The following is a 17,940-nucleotide window of genomic DNA, read 5'->3' on the forward strand; positions in this document are numbered from 1 at the left end:
TGTATCTTGGAGAAAGAAATTATAAATGCCTGAGAATAAGATATTTAAATTAAAAATCTGCTTTAGCTTTCCTTAAAACACCACGTTTAGCAGAGTAAAAATTTTAAGATAGAGGTGAATTATATGCTTGTTAAATTAATTTAACTGCCTCTTTTACCATTTTTGCTATGAAGTATTATCAAATATCAATTGTCCTGTTGTCCAGCCCTTCTATCCCAAAGTGAGGGGCATTGATGAGCATATGCGCATTGTGTTATGTCTGATCGCAGTTTGACTAGCACAGTCTGGAAGTGGGTTGTGCAGGATGAGAGAGAGCAGCCTAATTGCTCTGTCCGCATCAGCAGCATCTATAAAGCATCCTGGGAATTGCTCGCCCTACGTTCAGAGCAGCTGGTCACATGAGCCTGAATTTTCAGTTCAGTTCATTAGTCAGCCATTTTGGTCAACACCCTGCTTACTGCGCACAACCAATCCTATTAGAACTCAGCATCCCGGCTCATCTGAACAGATCCTGGAAGTGATTTCTGCAGTTCAGGATTTTTTTAAAGCTAAATTGAAAATATAGGTTTATTTTTCATTCATTTTTTTCTTTCTTCTTTTTTTTTTCCCCGCACAAAGACGGAGGATTTTTCACTTATTCATGCCGAGACCACTTTTTTAAAGCCAGCTAAAGCAGCATCGGCGGTGTGGGATTTAAAGCCTGTATAGCTTAGCTGAAAAACAAAAAGGTTAAGGAAGGGAAGATAAAAGGAAAGGAAGCTGGGAGAAGACAAGCATCATCTTATTTTGCTATGTGGTAGGAACTGTCTATAAGAAAAGATAGTGTAGAATTGTTTATCTTTAGCCATTGGTTCTTAAACCATAAGGTATTTTTTTCTTGTTTTTCTTTTAAAACCTCTCTTACCCCTTTTCCTGAAAGCTTTGTTTCAGAGCTTTGGATTTGGGGGGGGTTTGAGTGAGGAGGATTTATTTATTTTTGTGGGGTGTGTGTTTGTGTGTGTGTGTGTATTGTGGTCCCAGCTGAGTCATCATGTCTGCTCTGACGCCTCCGACCGATATGCCAACCCCTACCACTGACAAGATCACACAGGCTGCCATGGAGACCATCTACCTTTGCAAATTCCGAGTGTCTATGGATGGAGAATGGCTCTGCCTGCGAGAGCTGGATGACATCTCACTTACACCTGACCCAGAGCCTACCCATGAAGGTATGGTCAGATTCCGTCAGCTAGTATCTCACCAGCGTCCTCATTGTTATGGTGGCTGGGAGGTTCAGGGAGAGGTAGGAAGAACCTACATTCTAAATTGTTAACGATTCTGAAAACCTTTCATCCTTACCTACCACCAAGCTCCCCCTCTCTTGCTTACTGGGAAAAAAAATTTTTTTTTCTACCCCCTGAGGTATCCTTTCAAAAGAGGCTGGTGCTTGTTTAGGGTTCTTTGTCTTTAAGCCTTTGAAGAGACCATTTGAGGTCACTTATCACATCTGATCCTAATTGATAATGAAGAAGCTATTAATTTTGTTCATAAGGTAAAATACAGAAATTATAGAGATTCTTAAGCGAGTAAGTTAAGATGATATGACTATAATTATAGGATTATACACTGAAGTACAGTAGAAACACTAGAGAGGTATCCTGTCATCAGGATATAGTGTTAAACAGGCTATGACGTCTAGAAAACATTTGATAAAATAATATCTTTTTTAATATGTGGATTATTAGGTTAGATGAAGCAGTTTTACATTGAGTACTTATTTAATGAATATGGACTCTTGAAAAAGCTAATGCCTTGAAAAGGTTAAACGTGATTAATATAGTAATCCTTATCCATGAAATCTATTGGCCATTGCTTTTTATAAATTGTTTGTGGTAACTATTATGACCCATTTGAAATTTCTATTGTCAGTACCTTTGAGACCTTTGTAGTCTCTTGATTTGTGCTTGCATGTGAGGAGAAATTCTTTATAACCATCTGCCTGATATTTAGGCATATCTATAGAATAGAGAGGACCATAAAATGAATTGTGTATAGCAGATGGGGTTAGGAAAAGTGACTCCTTGCCCTTGACCTTGTGTTGTAATCTTATCATGACTCAGATTTCACACATTATGTTTCATAAGGATTTTATCTTCTCAATCAGACTTAGCCTTGAGAAAGTTTTAGAAAGGGTTAACATCACAGAACACAAAGCAGTCATTTTGGGTGTGCTTTAAGAGCAATGTTTAAGTAGTTTTTAAGACCCTTTGCATCTTTTAAAAATTGGTTCGGTAGTTGGACAGCTTCCTTCAGCTGTAAGTTTCAGAATCTACACAAGGGTTAGAAGACATCAGCTGAAATTTCATACAATGCCAGTACTGTTTAAAACAGCCTCCAAAGCTGTAAAAATCTTTAGCAAAGAAAATACAGTTTTAGAAAGCTACCAAGAAGTCTTTTAGCAAATACCTCAATTTGCATATTTTATTTTTAAAACTATTTCCATCCATTTTGAAAGTTGGGCAATATGAAATATTCCCTTAATTACAAAATCCAGTTTATCAGTGTGTCAAAAATATTTTTTTCAATATTAGAACTTTGAATGTATGTTTCTTTTTTGAACAAGACTCCTATGGTAAGCAAAAGTAAACTGTTTGGTTCATGTAAGCATTTGTATCAGTGCTGTTTGAATTCTTCATGGAGAATCAGTAATATGGGAAATGTATGAGAGCTGCAACCTAAGCTATAAGTGCAACATTTTTTGATTAAGGAAAAAAAACAAATAGGAAGTTTTTAAGACCTTTAGTCAACTATCTATAGAGGATGTGGAGGAAAATTGAGAAATGCTGACAGGTGCATTTTGAAATTTTGCCTTAAATTGGGCAAGAGAAGCATTTATTTCAAATGAATAGAAATGAAAATAATGAAAGAAAGCACTGGCCCGTGAAAGCATATATAGGTATAATGATCTAGAAAAACAGGTGGTGCTTTATGCGGGTGTCATTTCCTTGCTCCACTGGCTAACTCTGGATGTCTAAACAGTCATTTGGACCTAAGATATGTCTGCTTTAATGTTAATACCACTGACAATTGTTAGATCTAATTTAGCTATAAGCATTTAAATGGTGGTCACCAGGCCAGTGATGACATGAATCTCCTCTTGTTGACAAAGTGGAGCTCTTGGTGCCTGGAACACATAGGATTATTCAGACTACTTCCTGGCTGATTCATAAAGGGAAGACATTTCACCATCCAAATCCTACAGTGGGGCCCCCTGACACACACAAAAGAAAATGGGCAAAAAGTATAATGTACCCTCTTAAGATGATGATATAGACTATGTGTGGCCTCAGCAGTAGAAGCTTTGTGGTTTTCAAGTTCTGTTTTCAGAAAACAGAGTTCCTGTCTTTCACTTATGCAGTCCACAGCATAGGCCTGGACCTAGAGTTTCTGCCTACCCTAGCCCTTAAATACATGAGAATAAACACATTCACTTCATTATCTCAGTGCTTATTGGTGGCCAGTGAGGTGATCATGCTCTCTTTTTTTATATGTACTCTTTTTTCAAAAATAGGAGCAAATCTACATCAACTTTGATTTCAAGTAGATTTCCCCTAAAGATAACAGCCTAGGATTGATTCCACTGGAAAAGAGAGGGTTCAGGAGAGGCTTCATGGTGTATGCTAGGCTTGGGCTGGACATTGAGAGATAACTAGGTGATCACCAAACAGACATTGGGAAGGGCATTTCAAATAGTACATAGTGAGCTGATTGAACCAGGCAGCAGCAAGCAGTTAGGAGCATAGCGGGCTTGTGGTTGGCACAACAGTGCAAGCCTGGAAAGTTAAGCTGGGGCTTGATTGCAGAATACATCCTGTTCATACTGAGAAGCCTGTACTTGATTCTGCAGTGAAAAGCTACTGGTGCTTTGTGTCTGGGCATAACATGAAAAAAGATTTTTATTGTGGAATGATCACTCTGGCAGCAGTGTAGTGAATAGATCACAAGGATATGAGCTCTCCAGAGACCCCTAACAGTGACTATTAAAATAGTCAAGGTAAGAGATGACAGTACCAAACTAAGGCAGTGAGAGTGAACACAAGAGGGAAGGAACAGTCACCTGATGACTGAGTGGCTGTGGGGCAGGAGGACGAAAGTGAGGTGGTGCCCAGGATGACTCCCTTCGGATCCTGGGTTCCCTTCACCAATAGGGATCGCAGAAGGCAAAGAAGGTTTGAGTCCCTGATGCTGACAAATTATGACTAACCAAAGGAGCGCTATCAGTCTATCAACTTAGCCTTCTACTCACCCCTGCAGAAGCAAAATCAGGTTTACACTTTTCCAGATTACATACACAGCTTTAGTCTGTACCCCAACTTCCGTTAAGAGTTGGAGTCCTCACAGTTGGGAGGGGGGCAGGGGGAAGAAGAGAGACTTATATGGGCACTCAGTGATTTGAGGCTATGGCTCACTTTCCTTATGTCAACACTAGAAGAGCAGCCTTGTTTATGTAAAATTTCATTTTGAATTTTCCTGATTTAGAAAAACATGTACCACCTTTGAAATGACCTCTCAGAGACATTCATTGAGTTTTTTTAGTTTCTGAAAGCATAGTGGAATTTCAAAGTAAAGGAACTTTTAAAGCACCACAGAGTATTTAGAGAAATGTACCCTTTGTTTTTCTCAAGAATGGAAGCAAAACACCTCAGACCTTTAAGCATTGTTACAGTAATTTCAGAAATAATACTATTACACAGATGAAGTGATACACTTTATTTTATATTTATGATTTTTTAAAAGTTATATACTCATTAGCATCTGAATTTCTTGGAGTAGCGTTCTTGAAACAGTATATATAATTTCGGGATCAAGAAAATACCTGTAATAAAAATTTTTTTCAGAAATTCCTCAGTAAATGTTGTATTTACTGTACACAAAGGACAGGCTATAGTATTGCCTTTAGTATTCTCAAATGTTTAACAACAAACTCAACTACAGTTGTGACTCAATTTATAACAGTTTACCCTGTAATGAGTTTACCTCATTAGCAATTTGTATATTGATAAAATCTTTGACAGTTTAAAGAGAATCTGAAGAATGAAGTCCTGAGCCTTTTATGGTTTGTCTCATGTAACTAGATGAAATTAGCTTAGAAGAAAGCAGTAGTACCATATTTCAAAGAAGGAAATTATTCTGTAGACAATTAGGGGGTTTCATTTTTTGGATTTTTGGTTTTTTGGCGGCTGGATAGTATGGGGATCCAAACCCTCAACCTTAGTGTTACAACACCGCACTCTGACCAACTGAGGTAACCGGCCAGCCCGAGATATTTGAACAGGAGTTATGGTCTAAGTCAACTTCCTTACTTGTTCTTAAAATACTGTCCGATTCTTAGTCCATTTTCCTTTTTCCTCCACCTTTCTACCCTCCTTTATTATTTTTGGAATATTTATATGGGTTGAGTGGTAGGCAAGTTAAAAACGTCAATTTAAAATAGTTATCTTTTCTTGTACGCTTATTAAAGTGGGCCTAAGTTGGATTTTTAAAGTAAAACTTTTTTCAAGAATAATTCTAAGTGCTTTTATTTATTTGTTTGTTTGTTTATTTTTTGTTGGCTGGTTGGTCTAAGTGCTTTTAACTGGTGGGTTTTTTGGCCATTAGAGGAATCCGAACTCGTGTCCTTGGTTGCTCTCTAACCAACTAAGCTAACTGACCAGCCTGACTTTTTTCCTGGGTATTTTTTTTCTGAATATAAAAGGATATTGTTTGTGGAGATTGGAATTTTCTAAGTAGAATTTTGGCATAAAATCCAAAATGATCTTAAAGAAATCTGATGAATACCTAATGAGTCTATTTAGAATTGGGTGGATATTAATTAGACTATTAATATATATGGGGTATGTCTGAAAACAATGAAGAAGTTATTACAATAATGGAGTTGATTTGGCTATTCATGCTTTCATGAAGAGCAGTCTTATAGAGCAGTCTGTGTGAATGTTAGTAGCTTAAACTCAAGTTTTAGAATTGCCCTTTCTTGGACCTCTGTAAACAAGAAAATAACTGCTTCAAAGTAAAACTGGGGCTGGCTGGTTAGCTCAGTGGGTTAGAGCTTGGTGTTATAACACCAAGGTCAAGGGTTCAGATCCCCATACTGGTCAGCCACCAAAAAGAAAAAAGAAAAAAGAAATAAAAGTAAAACTCAGTTACCAGGAATTATGTGCTTTTCTAACCTTATTTTAGGGACAGGAATTTGACGTTGAAAGGTGATGCACAGGTGATGAGTTTAACACAATAAAATATACCATTTAGCTACAAAGGCAACTAATTGAAATTACTTTTTTGGCTTAGAAAACTTCTTACTCAAATACTGACAATAAGAAACTGAATATGAAGAAATTATATATTGGATGGACATACTGAGAAAAGAAACTTTGCTCAAGTCTTTGACTTTAGGATTACTGTGGAGAACTGCATGTGATGGCAGAATTCACACATGCTGTTACTGCGTAACTCTGCAGTTTACCCCTAGCAGTTGCATTTGCTTTGGTGTTCATTTAGACTATCTGGTATTTATTCTGTAATGTGTAAAAAGAAGCTTATATGAAACATTTATGAGTATAGTAATGATAGTGTACTATAAGCAAGGAATGTGTTTTGGCCTTTTAGTTGGTCATAAGTATTTGTCAGGCATTCCCTGATGTGAAGTCCAGTTTTAGGGGCTAAAAAAATAGACAGCCCTTGCTCTCCGTGAGATCACAGTCAAGGTAAACAGATGGAAACAAAGATGTCAGAGGCTGCTGTAAAAATGTGAAATCCTGAGTTGACAAAGAGAACAATCCTGTTTCTTAGGAACTGGGACGTAGAGTTCAAAGCCAGGTAGCACTTAGAGTGACCACATTTCCCAAAGGCTGGTGTGGGATCAGATTTTTCCATTCAATAGTGAGTGTTCTACTGATGTGATCCTTTCAAGATAAAATGGGAAGTATTTGCCATTCGCTGACTGTAGGAAGTGTCTGGTGCTGAGAAGATGGCTCCATTGACATTCACTAGTATACTTTTACTCTTTAATGATCACTGTACACTAGTATAACCCCATCCTGCCTGGGAACTGCATGTATTTTAATGAAAAAAATATACATCCCAATGGGCATTTTGGCAGGGGAAGCCAAATGGCCGTTTACCAAGGTTCTTGGTAAACGTGAATTCACTACATTATAGTGCAGGACTTCTAAACCTGGGATCCATGATCCCAAGAATTATATGTAAAATTTTGTATCTGTGCATTTTTTTTCTAGGAAGAAAAATCCCTAGTGTCCAATTGAATCACAAAAGAGAAGAAGGTAAATCTTAAAAAAACATGCAGTTTTTTATCTGGCCAGTTAGCTCAGTTGTTTAGAGTGTGGTACTATAGTAACACCAAGGTCTGGGTATCGATCCCTGTACCAGCCAACAACAACAACAACAAAAACACAATCATGCAGTTTTTATCATTATAAGAACAGACTCTGGGCTGTTTTATTCAACAAGCATTTATTATCCCACTTTATACTTAACACTATGTTAGTTTCTAGGGTTATAGCACAATGAACAAGCCTAGTCCTCTATTATTTTCTGAGTTTATCGACAAGTGTGGGGTGGGGCTGGGGTGCTTCAAATAAGAAAAATGGCAATCATTGTAATGCAGTGGTTTCCACAATAGGTAAGTACAGAGTACCTTCTAGGATGAGCAAAATATTTTGTCTTAGGGGGGTTCCAGGGAAGGTTTCCGGTTGAACCAAGACCTAAAAGATGTGCAGGAGTTATCTTGGCATAAACTTGGAGGCAAAGATTGTTGGAAGGGGATGGAGTGGGAAGAACAGCACTTGCAGAGACTCAAATGTCAGAACTAGAATATTTTCAGTATATATTTTTTTAGCCCCTTTTCAAATTTCCTTTCCAGGAAATTTTGACCTCTTTGATCAGAAATATTAATAAGGCCACATGCTCTACTAGGGACAAAATATTAGAGGTAGCAAGGAAATAACATTTTTTTTCCTCTTCTGGTTGTGTACAATGTTACCTTTTTAACATTAAAATCTGAAATGTTTTAACATTGAATAAGTTCATTGTGCATGTGCATTTACTTATAGTTTAATAAAATAAGCTTATATTAAATATATAATACATGAATTTTAATAGCTCTCTTAAATAAGACTTAATAAGAACCATTTTCTCCAAATTAACAGAAAAATATTTTGATTTTGTTTTATTTTGATTTGTTTTGCTTTGTTTTGTTTTTTGGGAGGGCTGTCCAGTATGGTGATCCAATTAACAGAAAAATAAAACAACTGTTAATATTAAATATCATAAACATGCAAACTTGTGATTATACTTCCTATTTTTATTTATTTATGTGTGATCCTTCCCTTATCCTTTTGTTGATGAGCATGTGTTTCCTCTACCAAGATAATTATAGGCAGGTAATACTAAAAGTTCTTAAATGAAACCACTTTACTAAAATTGATGGAAAACCAAGGCTGCAATTATTTTCATAAGTAAACATGTTAATGGTATAAGAAATATCACCTAACTAAACTGTACATGACCTTTCTGTATTTAATACAACTGACTGGCTGGTTAGCTAAGTTGGTTAGAGTAGTGTGTTATAAGACCAAGGTCAAGGGTTCAGATCCCCATACCGGCTAGATGCCAATAACAACAACAACTGTATACACACATAGGTGTGTGTTTGTAAAATTACATGTCAGATTTAAGGCATCTGGTTATTATAGTTTTCTATTATGATTAAACAAGCAAACAGTGCTATACATGTTTAGGGCCTAAAAGAGGTATATATATGTGCTCCATTCCACAATAGAGTCTCAGTTTTGTCTTTCATTTTCATTTCCACAGCTGCCAAGATTTAATAATGTCACATCCAGATTCCTACACCTACTTTTCAGCTTTTCTCCAAACCTATGTCTCTTCCCATGCCAATTCATTCTTCATAAATTGCCAGAAGAGTCTTCTTGAAAGAAAATTTAATTCTTGTACAAGAGCCTTGTTTCAGGCAGACTTCTATATTAAACACAGAATATTCCTGAAATGAAAAAGTGGTTGTGGCATCACAGGAGGAGACATCATCATTTATTGAGCAGTTACTTTGTGCCAGGAACTGTTTGCTCTGAGTGTTATAAACGTATTATCTCATTTAATCCTAATGACAATGCTTTGAATCTAGCTACTATTATTATAACCAATTTACACAAATGAAGAAATTGACATTCGAGGATGTAGTGAATGGTAGAGCCAGGATTCAAACTTGGGCAGCCAAGGGCTCAACCCATACACAGCACTCCTGTTCCAGAATTCAGTGCATGAGTGAAACAAAAGACCTGCATATAATAAGGGAAGTCTTCTCAGTCTCTGGTGACATATTTCCAACAGTTTTGTTTATAATTGATCACAGCATTGGCCAGCTTAAGTCTAGTGAGCATCCAAATGAAGCCAAAGCATGCCATTTGGGATGTCCTTGGTGATTGCCATCAATTAAGTTGGAGACCTGAGCTTTTTATCTACTTGTTTTCTTTTCCTTCTTTCCACTTGTTTTTATAGAGTGTGTGAAAATATTTACGTAGTTGTACAGACACTACCAAACAGCAAAAATGGTACACTTCTTCTGAAACTGACCTGGCTGGCAGTCAGCACCTCTATATGCTAAATTTAAAATGTTTCTCAAATGGATGTACAAAAGTAATGTGAAAAGCTGTTAGGGGTAGCACTAATGTTCATGATTATGGATTGTTTGAAATAGTAGCTACATTGAATCCTTACTCTATAGCCAAGCATTCCCATGCCCTTCTTTGAGTGATTTTATTTATCCAATGTTTTTTCAAACTCTTTTTCAACATACTTACCTATTGCAGCCAAACTTGATTCTGTACTTCACCAAAACCCTGATTATTCTTGTTGTTATATTATTTCCTATTGAGATTCTTCATGCCAACAGTAAATCAGGAAAGGGAAAAGACATGCGACTCCTTTCATCCGCAAGTCCTTCTTTAACAAATTTGATACTTCATCTGCTGAATCACTGGATATTGTCTGTGTCACTTGTTTGGATGCTCTTGGACTTATTCTCCAGTTATTTATTTTAATTTAGGTGATTCCTTATTCTGAAATTATGTAGAAAGTTCTTTGAGGCAAAACTTTTCTTTTGTATTCTTTAGAAGGCCTCACAATACTGTGTACTGTTTATGGTAGGTATCCAACAAACTTCAGGTGAACTCAGTACTTAGGTATAACCCCAGAAAATAATTCATTTTAAAGAAAAAGATTATTGAAATACCTTCCCTTCATTACACAGTTTAATTTATGGTTTCTCTTTCTTTCAAAAAAATTTTTTTTAATTGATTACTTCATATTTTGGACTCACTGTACCTTATTTGGAAAACAGAAGTTTTGTATAATGTAATAATTGTTGTTACTTTTTAATATATTCATTAATAATACTCAGTGCTGATGAAAGCATGGGAAGTCTTGAGGCCTCTGCTAGTACAAGTGTACATTGGGACAGGCTTTTTGGAAATCATTTTATAAATATGTATGAAGGGTCTTAAAAATTAATTTTTAGTGGTTATACCAGGCATCTATCTTAAGGAAATAATCAGAGACAACACATATGTATTGTTTACATATGTATATTTATCACAATATTCTGATTTATAGTAGCAAAACCTTGAAAGCAACTTAAGTAATCTAACAGGAAATTTATTCAATAAGTTATAGAACATACATATGCATGTAAAAATTGTATGAATTTTAAATAGTGTAGGGTAATGTTTAGAATATAATAATTTTTAAAAGCTCTTTCAAGTCATGTATACACTATGGCCACAATTTTCTTAAAAATGCAGATACACAGGGCCGGCCCGGTGGCGCACTGCTACAGTGCGCCGCTTGGGAGCGCGGTGGCGCTCCCACCGAGGGTTCGGATCCCACATACAGACCGGTTCCCGCTCACTGGCTGAGTGAGGGGCAGGCGCAGCACCGAGGGTTGCGATCCCGTTGCCGGTCCCGGTCCGGTACGGGCACGACACTGAGGGTTGCGATCCGTTGCCGGTCACGAAAAAAGACAAAAAGGAAAAAAAAAAAAGGGTTGCGATCCCGTTGCCGGTCCCGGTCCGGTACGGGCGCGACACTGAGGGTTGCGGTCCGTTGCCGGACACGAAAAAAAAAAAATGCAGATACACATAAACACAAGTAAAAGGAATGGACCAAAAATGTGAAAAGTGATTATCTCTGGATAGTGGAATTACAGGGGATTTTTATGATGTTCTTTATACTGGTATCTTCCAAATATCCTATAAGAGAATGTATTACTCTAATCAGGAAAAAAAAAATGCCCCCCCCCCAAAAAAAAAGCTTTATGAAAACTGTAGGTGTAAAAAAAGAAAGAAAGGGAACTGTAAGTGTGCAATCATCCATCCTTCTGACTGATATTTGTATCATATATCAGTACCTTCCATGACAGTTTCACACATCCATGAGTGAGAAAAATCACCTGAAAGCAGAGCTATTGCTCTGGATTCAGTTTCCAATAGAATCTTTTTATGTTTCTGTTAGACATTTTGAGTTTTTCTGGGTCACAGATCCGTGTTTATTTACTGGCCTGCTTTGTTTTCATAGCTGTCTAAATGCTGTGTGCAGTGCACAGATTTCTTAGTTCAGCAGCATTCAGTACAGCCTTTGATTTATTCCTATCCTTATTGTTCAGAAGATAAAACCTGAGTCCTAAGGACTCTCTTCGGCACAGAATCGTGTTATTGTTCTTTACTTTCACTGTGGCACGCCCCCTTTTGAGATTATGCCCCTTGGTGAGATTACGCCCCTTGGTGAGATTACTGGAACATTTGTTGCCACAGGCACAGTTAGCCTTAGGTTTACATGGTCGGGTTCTCTGAATTGTGATTATGTGTACACAAGGCAGTCTTTGTAAACTTCTCAAAGTGAGAAGGTTGTAGCTTTTAATATAGTCTCAGAAGCCTGCAGGCCAAAGTTCCTTGAACAAGGTTCATCCCTTTCTGTTGCTCTGCTTTGAGATTAACCTGACTAGTCGTCCTTTCAAGGTAAGTTTTACCCAGCTAGCTTCTGGGGTTTTGTAAAATCTTAAATCCAGGTGAGAAATATCAGTAGATTTGTACTTGTACCATAATTTCTATTTAAACCACCAAAGAGCTAAATACCTCTGAGCTGACCATAACGTGTTCTTCTTTGTCCTTCCCATTGCAGGTCTACTTTCAGTTTCTTCCCAACTCCTTGATACTCCTGCACTGGTGCCTGCCTTAGCTCTGTCATTAATCACAGTGCCTTATAGTCTTTCCTCTCTGTTGATGAGCCTTTTCTGGACCTTTCTTAGAGCAGAGTTTCTACTTTAATCTGTAATTTGTGCCTTTCTTAACTCTTCTTTGGGTTATCAGCTTCTAACACCCGAAAGTCATTTGTCCTATACTAATCACTGAAATAGGAATAATTTTCCCAAGGTAAATGTTGTACCAGATTAGATAACTACTGCCCAGTGATGGAGCTCAGAATGCAATTCAAGTTGTCAGATTCCCAAGCCTAGGTACCAAGATCTGGCTGGAGAGAGAACAAGTGCTGTTGTTTGAGAGCATCCACCATATTCTCTGCCCTTCAGTTGTGGTTCCGTATTCTTTGTTGTTGATGGTGCCCCCTTTTTGAAGGGGTGTGGTAGAGTATAAGGGGGTGTTTTTCCATTGTGGTTCCTCTAGCCCCCACCAATCTGCTGTGACTGCTGTGAAGTGCTTTTGTGTAGAGGGATATAAATACTAAAATCTGTTCCTGTGTAATTTTTTGTATTTGAACTTTTCCAGAGAACAAACAGAAAGATTTGGTGAATTTAAAAATACATGTGTTGAGGAAAATGAAACAGATTTGTCCTCAAATGGCCCCTAAATAATTATTTATTTTTCATCATAACTAAATATTTCAAAATAAAACTTAATGTCAGTGTTTTGAAAATAATGTTTTTTAAAGCAAATGTCTTTAGTAGTATTGTTATTTATATTTTTTAATGAAAACAACTTATTTTTCTAGTTATGGAAATGATGTATTTGCATTGTAAAAGTCACAGAATATAAAAATTATAAAATACAAAATGGTAGAATTCACCAAAAATTCTAGCACCCAGACATAACCATTGTTAAGATTTAGTAGCCAGATTCTCTTTTTAAATATATACACACAAAGTTCACTTGCAAACTCAATTTTATACATGTAAGGTCATACCATACCAGTGTTGTGTGACCTGCCATTTTTCCTCTGCAGTATCTTTCCACATCAGTACATAGAAATCTGTTACTTCATTTTATGTGTTCTGTTTGGATGCACCATAATTTCTTTGACTGTGTCGTTATTATAGACAGTTCGGTTGTTTCTAAATTTTGTGACCACTGACATTTTTGGTATATTGTTATGGGTATAACCTGAACATTTTATCAATTTTCATTTTTAGAAGTGTAATTTCTGGGTCAGATAGTAATGTTTTAACTTTTTATACACGTTGCCAAGCTACTTTTAAACATTTTTTTAAAAAAAATTTTTTTAATAGTATGGTGTCCTGAACTTTCATATTGGTTACTTTGCAACTTGGTTTTGTTTTTCACTGCTGCAGTTGGTAGAGTTTTCTCACACTGTATTAAAAGTTGAACTTTCCAAAGCATACAGCTGTGGTGTTTTAAAGCAGTTGGTTCAGCAGCCGTAAACTGCATGATAATATTTTATCTGTTTTTTTTTTTAAAGCTTGTAACAGTGTCCTAGGCAGAAAACAATGAGTTTTACTGTTAATTGTGCAATGGGAAATTTCATGCTTTTCTAAGATTGCTAGAGTGTGCTTTGTGAGATGGAAAGGCTGCTGGGATTTCTTTTTTCTTTCTTCTAAAGCTATGAAACTTAGAGTATATATGAGCTATACTCACTTTTCCTCTGAGAATCCCACAGTGTCTTAGTCCTGTGGGCAGCAGCTTCCCAGCCGAGGTGTATCAAAGACATTATCCCTGCCAGTACAGCTATTCAGGCAAGAGGGCAAAGGGTTTACTGATCAGGGCCCCTTTTCCTCCTCTCCTCATTCCTCATTGGGCCCTGTCCTCCGTAGCCTTCCAGTGTCACCCAGCTACCCACCTGTCTTAAGAATCTGTTTTATCTACACTTATCTCTCTAGCATACCAATTCCTTTTTAACCTTGTGTGGTAGTTATTTAGGTCTCCCCAAGGGCAATGTCTGTAGATATTTCATCTTTGTGACTTCTGTTGCCTTAGTAAAGCCCTTTGCTCACCATAGGTACTCAGTAAATATTAAATGGCTCAAGTGTTGATAACTTAATTTGTTACTTTTTCTAATACCGTTTATAATTCTTTGCTGGTATTTTTGTTTGTAATATATGATGGGGAAAAGATAGAACTTGGCCTAAATTACTGGTTTATTAGAACAGGACCTCTTACTATTTATGAAAATTAGCTTGACAGGGGTTTTTTTGTTGTTATTGTTACCAAGTGAATTATGTTACTGTTTAACAGCACCTCAGCTGTTAAACTTGTCATTTGACTTATTTTTTTCCCTGTGTTTAATATTTAGCTTAGTTGTTTTTCAAATATCCAATTTCCTTTATTTTCTTTGCATAATTATGGCAAATATAATTAGAGAAATCCAGTTTGTAGCCAAACCAGAATACGGGACACACACTGGTTTCTCATAAAAGTAAAATTGACATTGATGATGTACTAAGTGCTTTAAATTCATTAGCTTTTATTTTCACAATGGTCTTCAAGGAGTTGTTTGTGATCTATCAGTGTTTGTGATCTACATTTCCCTCAAGAAACTGTAATAAAGTTTGAAAAGTTAATATTCTAAATTAAAGGAGACAGAATAACTCCCAGGCCTCGGAAAATTTGACTGTAACTTCGTTGTCTATACTGGGGGAGAAGAGCAATTTCTTGGTTGTCTGTACTAGGGGAGAAGAGAGATTTCACAACCATGATACATAAACAAATGAGAGGCACTTTTTGAGTCCATTCAAACACTTCCCTAGAGAGAAGGAGCTTCAGCGAGTTCCCTCATCCAGAGAAAAAAGAAGTAATTTATGTAGGAGCCACTGCATTGTTGGAGAAATGCTCTATCCCAGATCTGTCTCAACATCAAAGCCAGGGCCCCTTCTGTCAGACCACACTACTGTCATCATTGAGTCACCGTGTGCCTTAAGAACAAATAGTTTACAGTACCACTTGGTTAAATGTTTCCAGAGCTGCGTAATTAGTCTGCTGACTTATTCATTCTTAGACCTGAAACAGAATGATAGCCAAAGAAAATAGTTAAGTAAACTTAAAGAAGCTATGCTTCCTAATTCAGGCCCCTTGTATAATTCCAGCCTTGTATCTTATCTCTTGACTAAAATAAGTCTTTGTTCATATGCATCTTAAAAATAAGATTACTGGGCCGAGCCCGTGGCGCACTTGGGAGAGTGCGGCGCTGGGAGCGCAGCAGCGCTCCCACTGCGGGTTCGGATCCTATAGAGGGATGACCGTGCGCTCACAGCGCTCACTGGTTGAGCGCGGTGCGGCCAGTCTCAAAAAAAAAAAAAAAAGGACAAAAAAAAAATAAGATTACTAAATTCTGTTAGGTGTAGCATTTTTAACCATTTAACCCAGGCATCTGGAGTGAAGTGGTAGTTGCGATGTTTCGCCACTGGTTGCATGACACTGCACACACACACTGGGGTCCACTCAGCATTTCTAAGCTGGGCATTTCTTTCCGTGTGAGTCAGTGTTTTCAGTGGGAACTGAGGCTAATTATTAAGCCAGAGTAACTTTGGAGACTCTTCTTTACCATTTGTTTTAATATTTATAGTGTATACCTGGCATAATTCTGGTTGGTACTCTGAATTATGCAATAGCTATAGCAAAAGTTTAATCCAGACCTGTTTACTGTATCCATTTTAATTTTAACCCAGACCTGTTTACTGCAGGCCTTTAGATTTCTCTTCTTTGTAGTTTGTGAATTAGTATTACATGGTACAAATTATTGTTTTATAGCTTTTAAATCAAGCAAAACATGCTTGAGGTAACAAAGTATTATCTCTAGGAAAATGAAATGTTCTGGGAAAAAGACAAGAATAGTCCATACTGCCATCCACCCCTTTGACTAATGTATTAGATACTGTTGTTTTTGTTGCTGTTTTAATAATTTGAACGTAGTCCAGAGGACACAATTTTTTAAATTAATTTTTTATTGAAACATATTGATTGCATGTATTTATGGCTTACAGAGTTATTTCAATACATGTACACAGTATGTGATAATCTAATCAGGGTAGTTAACATATTCATCATTGCAAAACAATCATTTTTTGTGATCTGAACATTTGATTTCCTCTCTTCTCATTTGATAACATGCAGTAAATCATTATTAATTATAAATTCTTGGGTCAACTGTATATGAATATCTAGTTATAATTTTTTTTTTTCTATCTAGCTATAATTTTGTGTCCGTTAATCATCCTCTTAGTTTGCCCCTCCTCTTTCCTATCTCTAGTAACCACAATTTCAGAAGGCACAATTTTTAAAAATCTTTTACAAATCCTTCTTTGGGGATTTAAAAGAATGGTATGGTACCTCTTCTTTATTACAACAAAATCTTGAGCACACCAAGGTAAAGGGGAGAACAACATTGAAAGGAAAAGACAGACCTTTTCTGGGGAAGGAAAGTTCCCTTAAATTGATTCTGTCTCTCTGACACTTAAAACTTTAAACTCTGTTTTAAAAAGAAAAGAGAAAACATGTCTGGTTGGAACAGAAGAGTGCTCTAGATGGACATTACCAAAGGAAAAGTCAGAAATCCCACCACACATTCTCCAATAGAAATTCCCTTTCCAGAGCTGTTTTCTGCACAAATCTTGGAGGATCTTTATGTTTTGCTTTTATAAGGTAGCATTTACTTTATTAGGAGACAAGTATAGTTTCTAATTAAATAAAATATCAAATAAAATGGGAATATTCACTCTATTGACATTTGGAGGGTCACATAGCAAGTCTAAAGAGGAAATAATGTGGATGGTTAAAAGAGTACATTCTTGTGAATCTGTAATCCTACATAATATATGTATATCTGTAGCACATTATATTGTCGAAGGATTATACCTGGAAACAACATATTGCAAACATGTCTACGTATAATGCATTTTAGCACTAATTTACTGTAAAATAATAGTAGCCAACACTTATAGTGTGTTTTTTCTGTGTGAGACACTTTCTAAGTGCTTTATATATACAGATCCACTATTTCAAAATCTAAAAAACAGGCTCTGGAAACCAAAAGCATTTTTCATGAATTTGCCTGAACTGATTTGTTGATACAGTATGAACTGAATTTACTTGAGGCTATTTATATTCTTTATTTATCCTATGTAATCTGAATATTCATTTCTTTCCTGCAGAAATATTAATGTGCTTGATTGTGGGTTGCTGCCCCAGATCCTGCTAGTTCTCTGTGTTGAATAAACATGTGGCTTTATTGAATTATAAGTGATTTACTTTGTGTATCCTCAAAGCAGTATCCTTTCCTTTATTTTTGTTTTGGGGAGGATGGGTTGGAAGAAGTGTTTAGATTCTTTTGTTGTTGTTATTTTAAGAAAGGTCAGTAGTTTGCATCATGATATTCGTCCTGAGTTTAAAAATTATTTCCCATGCATTTCCGCTTCACTGAAGTGATCCAAATAAATGTTGAATGAGGTTAATCGTGTACACGTACAATACAAACAGCCTAATTTGTATTTTAATAGAAAAAAATCTTACTTTTTTATAGACGATGTATCTTTGTTTCCTGTTATTAGAAACTTTGAAATTACTAATCTTAGCTTCAAAACATATTTAATAATCATAGTTGGTATATCTGCTTGGTTGGTCGAATTCCCAG

General features: G+C 36.4%; 1 protein-coding gene across 5 annotated transcripts in view; it reads left to right on the forward strand.

Moving 5' to 3' along the window:
- The first annotated feature begins 243 nt into the window (after nucleotides 1-243).
- Nucleotides 244-17,940, forward strand: part of RUFY3 (RUN and FYVE domain containing 3) — a 69,949-nt gene continuing 52,252 nt past the window's right edge. Inside the window, exons 1-2 of one of the 5 annotated variants that reach the window (XM_008586438.1) lie at nucleotides 244-866; nucleotides 1,021-1,208. In XM_008586438.1, the coding sequence (XP_008584660.1) occupies nucleotides 1,031-1,208 (178 nt within the window). In that variant the 5' untranslated portion in view covers nucleotides 244-866; nucleotides 1,021-1,030. Of the gene's footprint in view, nucleotides 1,209-17,940 lie in introns of all 5 variants that reach the window. The other 4 variants (XM_008586437.1, XM_008586439.1, XM_008586440.1 and 1 more) reach the window with 4 other exon arrangements.

The sequence above is a fragment of the Galeopterus variegatus genome, unplaced genomic scaffold, assembly GCF_000696425.1.
Source record: "Galeopterus variegatus unplaced genomic scaffold, G_variegatus-3.0.2 Scaffold3984, whole genome shotgun sequence".
Taxonomy (NCBI): Eukaryota; Metazoa; Chordata; class Mammalia; order Dermoptera; family Cynocephalidae; genus Galeopterus; species Galeopterus variegatus.